This window comes from Pseudogymnoascus verrucosus, assembly GCF_001662655.1.
Source record: "Pseudogymnoascus verrucosus strain UAMH 10579 unplaced genomic scaffold scaffold_8, whole genome shotgun sequence".
Lineage (NCBI taxonomy): Eukaryota > Fungi > Ascomycota > Leotiomycetes > Thelebolales > Thelebolaceae > Pseudogymnoascus > Pseudogymnoascus verrucosus.
Genome location: NW_017263659.1, coordinates 634695 through 649500, shown reverse-complemented (window position 1 = coordinate 649500; position 14806 = coordinate 634695). Strand labels below are relative to the sequence as shown.

Genomic DNA, 14806 nt, shown 5'->3' with positions numbered 1-14806 from the left:
CTATCATCTTCCCTGTCGTCCTCTCTGTCATCTTATAGTATCCAGGAATTATTTGTTAGCGACCTGTAAGGCATGTGGAATTAGGCTGTAATGCATGTAAGATTACGTGTTCTTGCATTGATATCCTCTGATCCTACAGCTTCTAGGCAACCGCCACATGAGATGAAACATCGTCCAGCCCGTTTAATACATATGAGCCCCGTAGTTAGTTTGCCATTCTCATCTTCTCTCATCACTTTCATACGCTGGTACAATTGTATATCATAACAGTTCTCGAGTTCTAATAGATACTATTCCCGCCACTGAAGTCTTTCTTCAAGTTGGAATTTAACAATGGATTCCCTAAAGTACTCAAAGTTTGACGTCTCAGTCGTAACCTACAAAGTCGTTAACGGGCAAGATATTAAGTCTTACGTTCTAACACCGAAGAATATTCCCTCTGGGAACCACCCCATCGTGGTAAAATTCCATGGTGGGTTTTTCGTAAGCCAACTCCCACCTCGCCCAATCCCAAATCGCTTTTAACTCTTCTAGGTTTCCGGCAACAGCCTTTATCCGGACTGGTATCCGCAATGGTCTCTGGACTACTGCCTCCTCCACTCAGCGATAATTGTAACCGGTGACTACCGTCTTCTCCCCGAGGCAACCGGCGCCGAGATATATGAAGACGTATCTGATTTTTGGGACTGGATAAGAAATGGTCTGCAGCCACATCTTGACAGCATTAGGGCGGGTGTCCAAGCCGATCTTGATAAGATCTTGCTTCAGGGCGAGAGCGCGGGAGGGGCCATCTCGATAGTTTCTGCATTGACGCAACCGCCAGGATTTATCAAAGCCGTCATTGCCACTTATCCATTTTTAACTTTGTCGCCTAAGCGCACCAAGCCTATTTTTGGCGCACCCATCCTTCCTACGACGGTCCTCCAGGATCATTTGGACTCCATACAGCCTGGAAAGATTATCACAGAGGCGACTCCACCAAAGCGGATAAACATTGCCATAGCTATTGCACAGCAGGAGCTGTTCCCGAGGTATTATGGAGCTGATGAAAGACATGACGCATTCACGCTGCTTGAGAAAGCCAGTGATATACCTTATACATTCATCTTTCATGGGACCGAAGACTCAGCGGTGCCAGTCGATGGAAGTATTGAATGGGTCGAGGCGGCCAAGAATAAGCTTGGGCAGGAAAAGGTTAAATTGCACCTTGAGCAGGGTGCAGAGCACGGCTTTGATGGCGAGACCCCGCTTGAGACTCCGTGGTTGCAGGAAGGTCTCAAAGCAATCACTGAAAACTGGCTTGATGCAGGGACACAGTGAGGATCGAAGGATGCGCTTTTCTGCCAATCCACTTATCAGATTTGAATAGATCCACCACGAGAATCAAAGGATTAAAATACATGCCACATCAAGTTTCCTCAGCTAGTTATGAATCGTTTGTGATATCGTTAGAGCGAACGGAAAATGCAAGTTCATAGGGGTCAATGATGGCACTGTCGGCTGTGTAGCTGCGGAGTGTCATGGCAACCCTGCAGTTATATCTCCATCTAGAAGAAACTGTTCAGAGGTCGATAATATAGGCATAGTCTGTTGCGGGACATAGCTTGCTTGTAGGCAGAACATAACATTTGAGGATGTAGAGTCTCTCTTCGTTAGCAGCGGGATTAATTCGGTGTCTGTATATAGCCCCTTAACCTGCTAGACTATTAGAATATAATGAGTAGCAGATAGTAGGGCTTCATTTATACCTTGTCCATCGCTGAAGCGTCAAAGCCACTCTGTCTCATGTCCATGGCAAGCTGAATTGCTAATGACCTAGTTATAGCGTTGGTTCGGCCAAAAGCAATCATAATGTTCTGGAGAAAATTAAGATTATCTTCACTTTGGTCGCTGTGGTCCATCACAAAGTCTTCTAGGAAGACTAAGGCGGCCATATACATCGAGAATGCCATTAGCGGGTTCTTGAGCGTAGCGTCAAGATCATTGACCATGCGGAAGATATTAAGGATCTCCTCAGCTGCTAGTAGTAACCGGCCTTGGCTTTGGTTCATTAAGTATTCAGGCAACGTTAACTGATTTATCTTCGACACAGCTGCCCTGTGGATACAAATAATAGTGGTGTGGATATAAACGTTGACGAACACGGCATTCTGACAACGGATACTTCTAGGAAGACGGAGATTGCCAGGTAAAAACATAAGCATGGTTGCTAGGTCATTGTCAATGCCTCTCTGCCGTCTCCAGTATGGGCCGTTTTTTATGTCCTGCGGGTTGTCATCTGGATAGCTTTGGGAAGTATGTTCTATTGCTCGATGAAACATATGCGCAACTAGAACCCTTCCGGCAAATGAGGAATAGCCCCTATTTTCTTGCCGTATTGCGGCCATAAGTGAGCTCGTCTGTTCCTCAACACCGCCATCGAATGCCTCATCCGAGGCTGGAAGCAGGGTATGAATCTAAGCTTATCAGCATCTAGAGACATGGTAAGAGTGCTTGTAGAACTTACATCTCGCTCGTTGATCAGAGTGGGCCATCCAGTGGTTCCACAGACGAAACGATCCGAACAAAATATCACCCACCACGTTCGGCGCCGCTCTTCCAACTCAGACCAGTCTTTTGGTGGCGGAAGAGTTAACAGCGGAGCCTCGCAACCTTTATCTATTCGATGCAAATTCAGCATCTAGGCAATCCTAATGCTTCGACAAAGACTTGTCGATGCTCGGGAAAATAAGGTGAGTTGAGCTTCGAAGTTGGCCATTAGGGTCCAGCATTGTGCATGGGCCACTGTTGTAAATCGCTCCCCTTGATCCTGCAAATGTCTTTAGTATGGAATTTCATGCGATCAGCAAAACTTACCATCATCTCATCTGATTCGGCATAGGCTCTAGCACGCTGGTAGAATGGTGTTGCGAGATGTCTGAACGTCTCTGTGGAGGCTGCAGCCAAGGCCATTACGATATACTGAAGACACATTGGCGGTCGCATAGGGGATGGCAGAAGCACTGACGTTGTGTAACGAGACCGATGCAACATGGGGGCTCCATAATGCAGTTTATCGAAGTAGATATCTATCCTGTGAAGCTTAGTTAGTGAAATGATTTTTCAAAAGGCGGAAATAGTTGAGTAAGTACAGGTCTTCCATGACTTGAAGAGGGGGGAAGTGCTCAAAGAGACCCAGCCTAATTAGTTCATCCGAAGCAAAGACCTCCGGTTGCACAGAGGCCGGCTGTGCACCACTAGTATCTACGAGCAATGATTCAGCACCGCTGATGCTCGACGCAGCGTGGTCCCAGTCCCATGGGATAGAGTTATCGTCGCTCGGGGATGGCGGCTGTAGGTCCGCTTTAGCGTTCTTTACTGAGTCCTCAAGCTGGCCTTCATCTAATTAGCCACCCTCACTACAGCGGCATAACTCTATTTCTAGAGTAAGATGGCGAGACAGAAGCAACTAACCTAGCCTAGCCTCGAGCTCTTTGACCTGTATTCGTTTCCCAACTAGCTTTTGCCTGGATTTCGGATAGAGGCACTCTTCTTGAAGTCTCGTACAACGCGCGCAGCGTGGCCTCACACGGTCACATTTCAACTTCTTACCACGACACTGGATGCAGGACAGCCGCGGAACAGGTTGTGGGTCACTGGTCTGGCTATTGCTCATGGCTATGTGTAGGCTGGAATTACGGAGCTACCTAACAAGATGTCGTCATGGGCGGAGACGCGCTAGCTTCAAGAGAGTTTGAGAAACAGGATATAGGTTACGGGGCAGCTGTAGAGTCCATGTAATGGGCGAGAACTAGGTGATTTGATAGGAAAACAAAAATTAATATAGTGATCGAATAAGGGGATAATTGTAAATTGCGGTTAAACAGGCGAGCGATTGCACGCCTACGAAGGTCTAATCTCCATTGTGGTTGTGGATAATAATAGACGGTGACCAATGGAGCGGCATTTTCCGTGGCAACACACGCAACCTTGGGAGCCTTGTGATTTCTTGTGATTTCTAAGTCACTCTCGTGTTCTCCACCTGGTTATCTAATCGCGTTGATATACGATTGTGGACACATTTGCCACAGAGACCCACCAGACTGAAAACGAATGACACATCAACCCAACCACTTCTTAGAAATCGCCAGGACCACGAGTTCCATTAAATTGCTATACATTATTATAGGCCAAGAGATAGGCAACTTCATCGTAAATATCTTGTATGGCGTTGTCAGTCTAACAGGAAAGCCCCCTTACACAATACAATTAAAAAGTTTCGTGTCTGGTCCTTATTAACTTAGCTCGCCTATTAAGCATGTTAGCTTAAAGGGGCTAGAGAAATAACTATCTACTTATATAGTGGCGTCGTGCCAAAGGGATAGATAGGATAGTTGGATATGTGAGGATATCCCAAACTGTCCAGCTATCTTGTTGCTTGTCACGTGACCCTCTCCGCATCATTGGATTTACACCACAAATCTATCCATGCTGGAAGCCCTGTGGGCCCCACGTGATTCCTGGAAACACCCCGGCTCCCAGAACTCCCAACACTCCCAGAAGTCCCGCTTCTGGAATTCCCATGCTTCCTGGAACACTCGTTCCCGGAAGCCCCCTGGCTCCCAGAGTCCTGACTGGTTCTAGGACCGCATGGTGTTCGCAAAACATCTGAATCTCATGCTTACCTACCGCGGAGTATCGCTTTTAAGAATCAATGTGCCTAGTTTTAACCCCATCTTACCCTTTTGCTACTACCCTGCTAGCGTTTAGATTTATGGGCATCATTATGATACTTGCTTTCTTTAGGTTCATCTCGTCCTAAGTTCCCAAGTATAAAGATAACACTCCTAGTTCTCCCCCTTTAATTAATTTACAATCTTCAATTAAACAATTTTTCCAAATCATCCGGCAAACCCTCAAAAAAAAAATATAAATAATTGGAAAATTTATAATTTTTCAAGATGCTAAATGGTAAGATCAATTCTATCCTCCGTGTATCCGGCACGAGCATAGTTGACGGCTCCGGACACACTGTGATATTGAAAGGGGTGAGTCTATTCCTAAGTATATATAAAAAACGGTTCGAGAAAGCTAATCCCACCTCTAGGCTGCTCTTGGAGGCCACATGAACATGGAGAACTTTATTAGTGGCTTCAGTGGCCACGAGCGTCAACACAGAGCAGCTCTCCTCAAAGTTTTGGGAAAAGAGAAGTACGATGTCTTTTTTGATTCCGTAAGCAACACTTCTTTCCATATTACACCCAGAAAGCATCATAAACTAATAAAACCTCAAAATAGTTCCTCGACTACTTCTTCACCCGTGCAGATGCTCACTACTTCGCCTCCCTCGGCCTAAACTGCGTCCGCATCCCTTTTAACTATGCCCATTTCGAAGACGATTTTAATCCCGGCGTTTATCTTGAGAAGGGATTCCAACTCCTAGACCGCGTCGTCGAGCACTGCACTGCCGAGGGTCTTTATGTTGTCTTAGACTTGCACGCAGTTCCAGGCGGGCAAAACCAGGACTGGCATTCGGATTCTGGCATAAGCGAAGCCCTGTTCTGGCGCTTTAGGGAGTTTCAGGATCGTGCGATCAATTTGTGGGTAGAGATTGCAAAGAGGTACAAGGGGAATCCTTATGTATATCTCACCATATGTTTCAAGGTGAAAATTGATGATGTGCTAACAATATATCAATTTTAGGTGGCAGGATACAACCCCCTTAACGAACCTGCAGACCCAGAACACAAAAGACTAATCAAGTTCTACGAGAGAATCGAAGCAGCAATCCGCTCAGTCGACCCGGATCACATTCTTTTCCTCGACGGTAATACATATTCTATGGACTTCAGGCAATTCACAGCCATCCTCCCCAACTGCGTGTATTCGATGCACGACTACTCCTCCATGGGGTTCCCCTCGCAAGAACAGTACGCCGGCACTGTCGAGCATAAGACCAAACTGAGGAAGTCCTTTGAGAGAAAAGTCGAGTTTATGAGGAAACAGAAAGTGCCGATATGGAACGGCGAATTTGGACCAGTGTATGAGTTCAAATCCCAGAAAGGTCACGAGGAAGTCAATGAGAAGAGATATGCGCTATTGGAGGAGCAGTTGGCTATTTATGCCGAGAGCGGTGTGAGCTGGTCGATTTGGTTGTACAAGGATATTGGGTACCAGGGAATGTTGCATGTCTCCCCCGAAAGTGCATGGTTCAAACTTCTCGGCCCATTTATGGAAAAGAAAGCCCGTCTCGGCGTTGACTTCTGGGGGCGAGATGACAAGGAAGTGGCGCATATCTATGCACCTGTGAAACAGCACTTTGAAGATGTGGTTCCAAAAGAACACTGGAATAAGAAATACCCCTCCCCACTTTGGGATATGGGGAGGCATATTGACCGTGTGTTGAGGGAGTGTTTGCTTTCGGAGTACTTGTGTTTTGAGATGGCAGAATATTTTAGGGGGAAGACTGAAGACGAGTTGAGGGAGTTGGCGGCGAGTTTTAAGTTTGAGAATTGTGTGCAGAGAGGGGAGCTGAATGTTATTCTGGAGAAGGATGCGATAAAGCACTAATGATGGGGTAGAGATTAGCCGGCTGTAACTTATCAATATAATTCATGTATTTGCTCGAGCTTTTGATGACTCGTTTTTAGTATTTTGGATGTTAGGCCTGTTGCATCAGATGGGTCATTGAATCTCTCCATCGTCTAGCGTCAGGGAGCTCATCTTGCCAGAACTCTAGTAAGTCCACCACACTCCAGATGGTTTCAAACCAACCTATTGGCATTAAATCCTCCAAGTTGCCCTTGAAGTGGGCAGCTAATAACACAAATGCACTTCTCGTGCAGGATCGAATCAGGTAGTATGTTCCATGATGCCGATGCTTGAACCCGGGCCTATTTAGATTTAGTCGGTCCATGGCGACTTGAAGCCCCTTTCTCACGTATTCATCAGTCGACAAATTACGAAATGGGCTATTGATCGTGTGTTTAATGAATGGCCAGTAGATGAATTCGTAGCAATTGCCAAGGTGCCCTTCTAAGATGAAGTTCAAGACATCGTCACTAGATCTATCTAGCCCGTGAGGAGATGGCAAGGACTGCACCCTATGATTATTTAGTAAAGCTATGAGAGACCCAAGGAAGGGTACACCAACCAGTCATTAGCTTCTTGTTCAAACTCGGCAGCATTTTCGTGTGCACGTGCTATATCTTGCGGATTGTCCATATTGTGGTCTAAAGCAATGAAGGCAAGAATTCGATTTGCAAGTCTTCGTAATGCAATTTCAGCCAAGTAGAAAAACCATGATCGGTCAGAGTCTGTGATTGTATGCCTGGGTGGATCTGGGAACTTGTCAGGGTACCACAAATCTAGGATACGAAATCCTGGAGGGCTCAACTCTAGATGCATTTCGCTTTGATCGATTAGAACCTACAACGCAACGTCAAACTCTAGGAAAACTTACATTTCTGATTTCCAACAAGTCCAATAAGTACATTCTTCCGCTACCCATGTGTCATTTCGTTTCAAGGCAGATCCAAAATCTTCCTCTCTCGGTAAGACCTGAGTCGACCAATTGAAGCTTTGACAACTAGTTTTTGCTTGAAGAAACATCGACCATGCTGCTTCAGGTTGCATCGTCGTCGTTAGATATACACCACAATAAAAGAGGCATTGTGCTTCGAGTATTCCACGTTTGCCTAAGCATACTGATATGCGCTTTTGGGCCGCAGAGAAATAGTGCTGTGCCTGGGCTTTCCCCTTGGCCGGATCGTCTTGAGCAGAATGACCATCGTGATTAGTGTCTTGAGATTTGAAGTCTGTAGAAAGAGTGCCAAGTGCACAAATTAGGAGCTAACTATAGTCAGCTTAACACTGCGAAGAAGAAATAGATGACTCTACCACAAGACATGATTTTGCATTCCAGGCGATGCCATTGAGGACTGCCTGGCTCATGTACCTTTTGACATCTTCCTGGACGAGGATAGGGTTTTTAGAATGAACTCTTTTCCAAAAACTATCTAATAATCGATTGCACGTGACTATATCAAGATCTTCCAGCCCCGAGACTGCGCCATGGTAGATTGATTCTGTTGGAGATTCTAAGTGAGGGAAGGTCAAATTCCTAATAATGTTTTGCAGTGGTTTCCATTCCAGAATAGCCTCGATCCGTATGTTTATTGAATCAAGGGCCACACACCCTAGTGGCTGATCAGTGAGAGGATGTTGCTGATCCAGCTCGGAGGTGGGAGTAGTTGCCAATGCCTGTGGTTGAGATTGACTGCCATTTGAGAGGATTAATGATTCCAAATGATCAAATCGCTCGAGAATGGCCAGGCTAGCAGGGTCAAATCTGGGGAAAGTTAAAATTAGTGGGATAAAACGCGTCTTCCAAATTCGGGTCCGGTGACAAGGGAGAAAGCCTGTGCTTCATAATTAAGGATGGCAAACTCTAGCACGAGAGACTTACGATGATAGATCATGCGGCGCCCATACACATTCGGTGCCAGCCTTCTCACAAAACGTGCAAGAGGGTCTCTTGTTGTCGCATTTCGTTCGTCGAGCTCGACAAACCTGGCAAGCTTTATTCGCACGCTTCCGAGGATACGCGGCAGTTCCACGGGGAGCTGGGCGTTTCTGTATTCTGTTGCCGGTTTCTGGCGGTGATATGTGCTGATGCGATGGGTCGACATCGACAGGGGATCCAGTGAAAGGGCTGGCCATCCCACCAACAATTCCCGAATGACCCACTAGGATTCTTGAACAACAGGACCCGTCCTTTTGTTTGAAGCAAAACCTGGGGTATAGGATGAATATGCGGAGAAAGTTGTTGGTGGGGGGGGGGGGGTCGCGGAGTCTCGTCTTTAAATAAGACGGTAAATTGAAAGGGTTGGATAAATGGCGTTGACTGTTGTCGCGGAATGTCGCTCGACCATACCCTAGTCATGACTAGTCCCCCCCACCGCGACCTCCTAATCTGGAGTTCCTGACCTTTCCCGTTGATTTTGACCGCCGACCCCGCGACTACGGTGAACGGGGCCTATGGCCACCGGATAATTTCAACGAGATGTCCAATCACCTTAATCGCAAATCCACAAAGATGCTACACGTAGAGCCAGATCAACGCCCGCCAGCCGACGAGTTAAACCGGCCTTCTTGTCACAAAGATAAAAGAGCTGGGCCAAGTTTATGAATTCTACAACCCGCTTCTACCACTACCAAACCACCATTCATACAGTTCATTCATACAGTTGAGGATAAAGGCAATACTCTTAGAAATTATGGACAGAGCCTGGCATTTCCAGTGTCACATCTACGAACTGATTGCAGAGAAAGGCCGGTCAGTTTCATCATCCACAGTCGCAAGGGCCTGGGCGAAGAGACACTGTTATGCTGCAGAAAAGGTGAATAAACCCCCGAGAAGGTCTTCTGATCTACACACGGTATAGTCTTCTTAGACACGCCTCATGATGGAACGGACGTAGCGAGAAGGAAAATGGGTTCGGTTTGAATTGAAAACGATCTAAGCCCATTTCTGTGCATCCTCGTTCTCTAACTAGCTAGCTTGCCTCTTGTCTCCTACTTTAAAGTCCCCAGCGAGGGCATTGAATGCACCCGGCAGCTGGTCCACTGTGCGTGTTTTCATGAAGTCCTCCCAACTCACTGGCTTGATGTCAGGATATTTGGAATTGTCCAATTCTGGGCCCACAAATGTCTGCCCGTTGATCCAGTAGTACATGAAGAACCTTCATCATGTTAGTTTATTGATCGTGAAAAGAGTGACAATATAGATATAATAACACACATTGACATGTACTTGAAGATATCAGTGGGATACTTAGCACGGAGCTCATGCATCTTCTTGTATAGTTCGTGTAATGAGCCGAGTCTTTCAAGGCGGGGCTTTACGCCGTAGACATTTTCGAAGGATTCTGCAATCTGCTGGATGGTTGCCCGATCACCAAGAACTGCGTAAAAATCAGCACCCGAACGTATAGTATAGAAGCTGCTTATAGTTATCGTTTCAATGGAACCAACTTACAACGCTGGATCCCGGTAGCATTGGCATCAAGAGCGACAGCAGCTGTATATTCAGCAGCGTTGTCATATGTCGTTCCCTCCCACACCTCATCACCTTCACCCCAATACCGGAACGTTGTTGTTACTGGATCCCAAATATTGAAAAACGGGCTGAAAATGGGTTCCATAAATCCTCCGATGAGGATGTGGACTCCCTTGACGTTCTTCTTCGTGTCCAAATAGGCTTTGACATGCTTCACCGGATCCTTCGGAAAAAGCTGGCCTAGCTCTAGCTTTGTGTAGTCGAGCGCCCAGTCGCTAGCAATGTATCGGGGAACATTCGCCTCCTCGCACGAGTCGATCAGCATTTTCTGCCCATCGACCATGAGCTTGTCATCGCCTAGATAACAGCAAACGATAACATCGCAACCTTTTACGAATGACTGTACCGCGGCAGAATCAAATGCATCGCCTTGGGTTATTTGGATTTGCGGTAATGAAATAGGGGAGGCTGAGAACTTGCTAGCATCGCGGCAGTAGCCTCTAATAACCACGTCGTGGCCTTGGAGGTGCGCTACTAGGCGACGGGCAAATTTGCCAGTGATGCCTGCGATTCCTATAGTTATGGCTGCCATGGTTGGATAATGTAATGAGAGTGCTTTAAGGCCAATAGAATGGTTTTATACGAACTTGTAAGGCTTTTGCGGCCTGGTAACAGCTTTAACTTATACCGTGTTTGAGAGATATGCGAAAACCGTGCCAAGCCAGGCGTGCTAAGATCTCGGACTTTCGCGGCCTGCTCTACAACACCTCGATATTACTAAACTTTTAGGGACGAAAATACTCTAGATTAGGAAAAAGTGGTAGGCGCTGTTCGGTAATAGCTTCCATCAACTGCGAGAAGTCCGACAGAGGCGGCTTGTAGAGGTAATGGATATGTTACCAAACGGATCTTGCTCTCAACCGGTATGTCCATCTTTTGCAACCTCACTAGCAGTATGAAACCAACGATACGCGCGAAATTCGGGCCGTAATGATTAGGAAGTCTAGAATGGGACCTTTTTCTGAAGATGGATGGAATGTTGTAGAGTAGAAATTGATTATAGAGCAATACTGTCGCACTCCGGGATATGTTTTTGTCCGAGAAACGACGTGAGTCCGATGATATCGGCGTGGATTTGTAATGTTTTGTAGAATTTCACTAGACGCTACAGAGAGGGGTTTAACTATCATTGCTTAGATAGATGGATTACACGGAAATTAGAAGATGTGTAACAGATTCGTTATTATTTGCAAAGCTCAACTTAATATTAACTAGCGGATTAGGGAAAGAAATGTAATTATGTGGCAATGCTCGTGGTTTAGTAGGGCATCAAAATGCAATTTTGCAGAGTTTGTGCTTTCCATTGCCGATGGCTGTCTAGAACCTTCTGATCTCTAGTAGGAGAAATTAATACAGTAATACATTGCTTCATCTATAAGTTCGTTTTCTAAGATGAGATAATAAAGTAACGTATATCTTGGCTATTCTCAGGCATTGTTTAGAGATCTGACACAACTAGACTTCCTACTCGAACAAGCTCTTGTTCTTTGTTAAGAAATCCCTCCACGAATTTGGCTTTAATCCCACTTTATCTAGCAAATCCAAGCTTCCTTTCAAGTCCTGGCCAGCAAAATAGCCTGGATCCTCTATGAACAAGTGATTCTCTAGCATTTCCTCTGCCATCGACTCGGGAAGGAAACTTTTATAGGTCTCTGAGTCAACCGGCATAAATCGTCCCTTCTTCCCAGTTACCTCTTCGAACTCAGAGATAATGCGAGTTGGGGTGTAGTAATCAGCTGCTGCAAGGATCTGCTTTCCTAAAACATCCGTACGGTTCTTGATCGCCGCCACTACATATTTTCCTGATAGAATTAAGAGGTTAGTAGTTTACTAATGACTAGATAGTGACGGACAAAGGCGTTGATTTTTCGAGCAGTCTGTACTTACCAATATCTGCCTCTGTGTCAATGAGAGGGAATTTTGCCTCGCTAGTAACGGGGAACACTAGTGTATAGACCCCGCCGTCACCCTTCTTTAGCATCTGCAGTGCAGTGAAGTTGCTCATGAAGTAGCCGGGCAGAATAAAGGTGCCAGGCAGGCCCTTTGAGCGGATGTAACGCTCTACATCTGCCTTCATGTCAAAATGTAGGACGTGCTTGAGGCGGCCGTTGGTAACATCTGTGACATGGAGCAAAGAGGAAAATATGAGATGTTTGATTCCGGCCTCGTGCGCGACATCGGCGACGTCTTTGCCGTGGGTCAGCTCCTGACTATCTCCGGACATGAAGTCAGGCGTCGTCACGAGGAAGACGCTGTGCGATCCCCTGAGTGCTTCGGCCAGAGAGCTTCTGGAGTTCATATCGGCCTTCATTGTATCAGTCGTTTGCCTTATAACGCACAGAATGGAGCACGCAGTAGTAGCGGGACACTTACCGCCATCACTTCAACTCCTCGGCTTTCCAAAGCTTGGGCTGCTGGCTTGGACACATCACGAGTGATGCCACGTATCTTGAATTCCTTTGACAGCACAGGATCGTTCAATACTGCCCTGATAACAGAACCGCCCTGGTTTCCAGTGGCCCCAAATACAGTCAATAGCTTTGACATTATAGATACGATTTTGCTTTAGCAAATTCGGCACTGAGTGAGATTTAAATGGTAAATTAAGTTGCAGGTCGAAAGCACAGAATTAGTTGTGGGTTGGAAGAGAAGACTATAACTACTAATATATATTTCAATATACTCTATGGTGTACTCAAGTCTATACAGTTCTATATCAATCTAGGTATAATTAGGTCATCCTCGGTGAAAGTCGGACTATGGTATGTAATCTGGTTTCGACGCAGAGCATGACATGTTGAGTAATATCGGGGTCTATATCGACTGCGATTCATTCGGTAAGGATCCGTGCATTAGCTTCAAGACATGACTGGCCCGCACTTCGTCGGACAGCGACATCCCGTTTCCGGAGTTTCCTTAGTATACAACATCCGCACATTTACATCATTTTCTATCCTGAATACTCTGCAGCTTGACATCCCCGCGGAGTGTCGGCGAAGAGATAGGGGGGAAGATGTCCTGATCAGCTGACTTCAGAGGATAATTCAAGCACAGCTCTAACTAGACTCAGGACAGTTTCAAGTTGCAGCGGAATGTCGGCGATAACCACGACGACTTCTCAGTGAATGACTGCTGTCGCCATCTCGCCATCGACAGATATATATGACCGTCGAAATCCTTTGCGTACGATCATCGTCAATCTCTATTCCTCTTGTTTACGAACGGCCATTAACGATTTGAGTACCTTTCAAAGACCATCATGTCTCCTCCAAAAGTAATTCGCTGGGGGATCCTTGCCACTGGTAGCATTGCAACAACATTGTTCAAATCCCACCGTAAAATGCTACAGGAGTATTATATTCTAACATGTCTCTAGTACCAAAGATCTGCTCGTCGACCCCATCACCCGCGGAGTCACTGCCATCAGACACACTGTTGTCGCAGCAGCATCTTCGTCCTCCCTGTCGAGGGCTGAATCCTTCCTCAGCTACACCAGTGCCCCAACCTCCGCTCGTGCTTATGACTCGTATGAAAAGCTCGTGAATGATCCAGAGGTTGACATCATATATATTGCCACGCCTCACTCGCACCATTATCAGAATGCAATGCTGTGCCTTGAAGCTGGCAAAAATGTCCTATGCGAGAAACCTTTCACGGTCAATGCTCGGCAGGCGAGGAAGTTGGCAGAGAAGGCCAGAGAAAGGGGGTGCTTCCTCATGGAAGCACTCTGGACAAGATACTTTCCATTGTCTGCATACGTGCGTGAGACAATAACATCAGGACAAATTGGCTCTGTAGTAAGAGTAATCACAGATTGTAGCGTAGCAACCAATCCGGAGTCATCCTTTGAGGATGCAAATCACAGGATGGTAAATGCGAATCTTGCAGGTGGCGCCCTCCTAGATCTGGGAATCTATAGCCTGACCTGGCCCTTTGTGGCGCTTTACCATACGCAGCCGGTTGAGAGTCGCAGGCCACCTCGAGTGCTTGCTGCAATGACCAAGGTATGTTCCGTCTTCCTGGTTAGGCTTGCCTCCCTTTATGATGTGAGGGACAGGCTTTCAGTTCCTTGGCATACATTAATATCCCTCACAGTACCCGCCAACGTTCACCGCTGATGAAATGACAACCATGGTTCTGGTGTTCCCACGACACGAGTCCGCTGGTGGGGATACTCACGCCATCGCCACAACCTCTATCCGCCTAGAAACCTCACCGCCCGCTGACCCCAATCCTCCACCAGCCGTTCGCATCCAGGGACGCCTTGGCGAAATTCAACTCTTCCCATGCGCTCACAACCCAAACAAGTCAAAGCTCGTCCTCTTAGATGGAAGTATCGAAGAAAAGAGCTGGTCACAGCCAGGCCCAGGAAAGGGAAGCGGTTGGTACAATGGATTTGGAGATGGTGTCAATGCTGAAGGTGAAGGACAAGGAATGTTCTGGGAAGCGGATGAAGCTGGGATGGCTCTGCTTGAAGGAAGAAAGGAAGGCAAGTATCTGGACTTAGAAGAAACCATAATTATCATGGAAGTCATGGATGACGTTACAAGACAATGTGGTTTGATATACCCGGAGAACGTCGAGACCACAGAATACCCGCTGTGACCTGAGCTGCTGAGTGATTCAGCTCAGATCTACATCTGCCACTACTATTTGTTTAACATACGCCACCTAAGTATTTATAGCCATTTACTATGATCCAAAGAC

The 14806-nt window shown here is 46.5% G+C and overlaps 7 protein-coding genes across 7 annotated transcripts; 3 read left to right on the top strand and 4 right to left on the bottom strand.

The window, feature by feature from the left end:
* The first annotated feature begins 218 nt into the window (after positions 1–218).
* VE01_02748 (uncharacterized protein) lies at positions 219–1408 on the top strand. Its single transcript, XM_018272253.2, has 2 exons — positions 219–483; positions 535–1408. Exons 1-2 carry the CDS (start codon positions 334–336, stop codon positions 1318–1320), a joined length of 936 nt encoding a protein of 311 aa, XP_018132967.1. The 5' UTR covers positions 219–333; the 3' UTR covers positions 1321–1408.
* Positions 1409–1742: 334 nt separating this feature from the next.
* Positions 1743–3655, bottom strand: VE01_02747 (uncharacterized protein; the record flags this gene model as incomplete). The annotated part of the gene is made up of 6 exons (XM_018272252.1): positions 1743–2456; positions 2507–2658; positions 2710–2809; positions 2857–3073; positions 3132–3375; positions 3454–3655. The coding sequence occupies 6 exons, from the start codon at positions 3653–3655 to the stop codon at positions 1743–1745; spliced, it is 1629 nt and encodes a 542-aa protein (XP_018132962.1).
* Positions 3656–4760: 1105 nt separating this feature from the next.
* On the top strand, positions 4761–6593 carry VE01_02746 (uncharacterized protein). Its single transcript, XM_018272251.2, has 4 exons — positions 4761–5027; positions 5087–5212; positions 5278–5619; positions 5683–6593. Exons 1-4 carry the CDS (start codon positions 4941–4943, stop codon positions 6547–6549), a joined length of 1422 nt encoding a protein of 473 aa, XP_018132961.1. The 5' UTR covers positions 4761–4940; the 3' UTR covers positions 6550–6593.
* Positions 5967–8832, bottom strand: VE01_02745 (uncharacterized protein). The gene is made up of 5 exons (XM_018272250.2): positions 8447–8832; positions 7879–8329; positions 7442–7830; positions 7133–7390; positions 5967–7082 (listed from the first exon to the last, which is right to left on the bottom strand). The coding sequence occupies exons 1-5, from the start codon at positions 8698–8700 to the stop codon at positions 6641–6643; spliced, it is 1794 nt and encodes a 597-aa protein (XP_018132960.2). The 5' UTR covers positions 8701–8832; the 3' UTR covers positions 5967–6640.
* A 687-nt stretch (positions 8833–9519) lies between these two features.
* On the bottom strand, positions 9520–10631 carry VE01_02744 (uncharacterized protein; the record flags this gene model as incomplete). Its single annotated transcript, XM_018272249.2, has 3 exons — positions 9520–9722; positions 9782–9944; positions 10019–10631. The coding sequence occupies 3 exons, from the start codon at positions 10629–10631 to the stop codon at positions 9533–9535; spliced, it is 966 nt and encodes a 321-aa protein (XP_018132959.1). The 3' UTR covers positions 9520–9532.
* Positions 10632–11460: 829 nt separating this feature from the next.
* Positions 11461–12713, bottom strand: VE01_02743 (uncharacterized protein). The gene is made up of 3 exons (XM_018272248.2): positions 12473–12713; positions 11987–12404; positions 11461–11901 (listed from the first exon to the last, which is right to left on the bottom strand). The coding sequence occupies exons 1-3, from the start codon at positions 12644–12646 to the stop codon at positions 11564–11566; spliced, it is 930 nt and encodes a 309-aa protein (XP_018132966.1). The 5' UTR covers positions 12647–12713; the 3' UTR covers positions 11461–11563.
* A 319-nt stretch (positions 12714–13032) lies between these two features.
* VE01_02742 (uncharacterized protein) lies at positions 13033–14744 on the top strand. The gene is made up of 3 exons (XM_018272247.2): positions 13033–13420; positions 13476–14103; positions 14195–14744. The coding sequence occupies exons 1-3, from the start codon at positions 13359–13361 to the stop codon at positions 14702–14704; spliced, it is 1200 nt and encodes a 399-aa protein (XP_018132965.1). The 5' UTR covers positions 13033–13358; the 3' UTR covers positions 14705–14744.
* Positions 14745–14806: the final 62 nt, after the last annotated feature.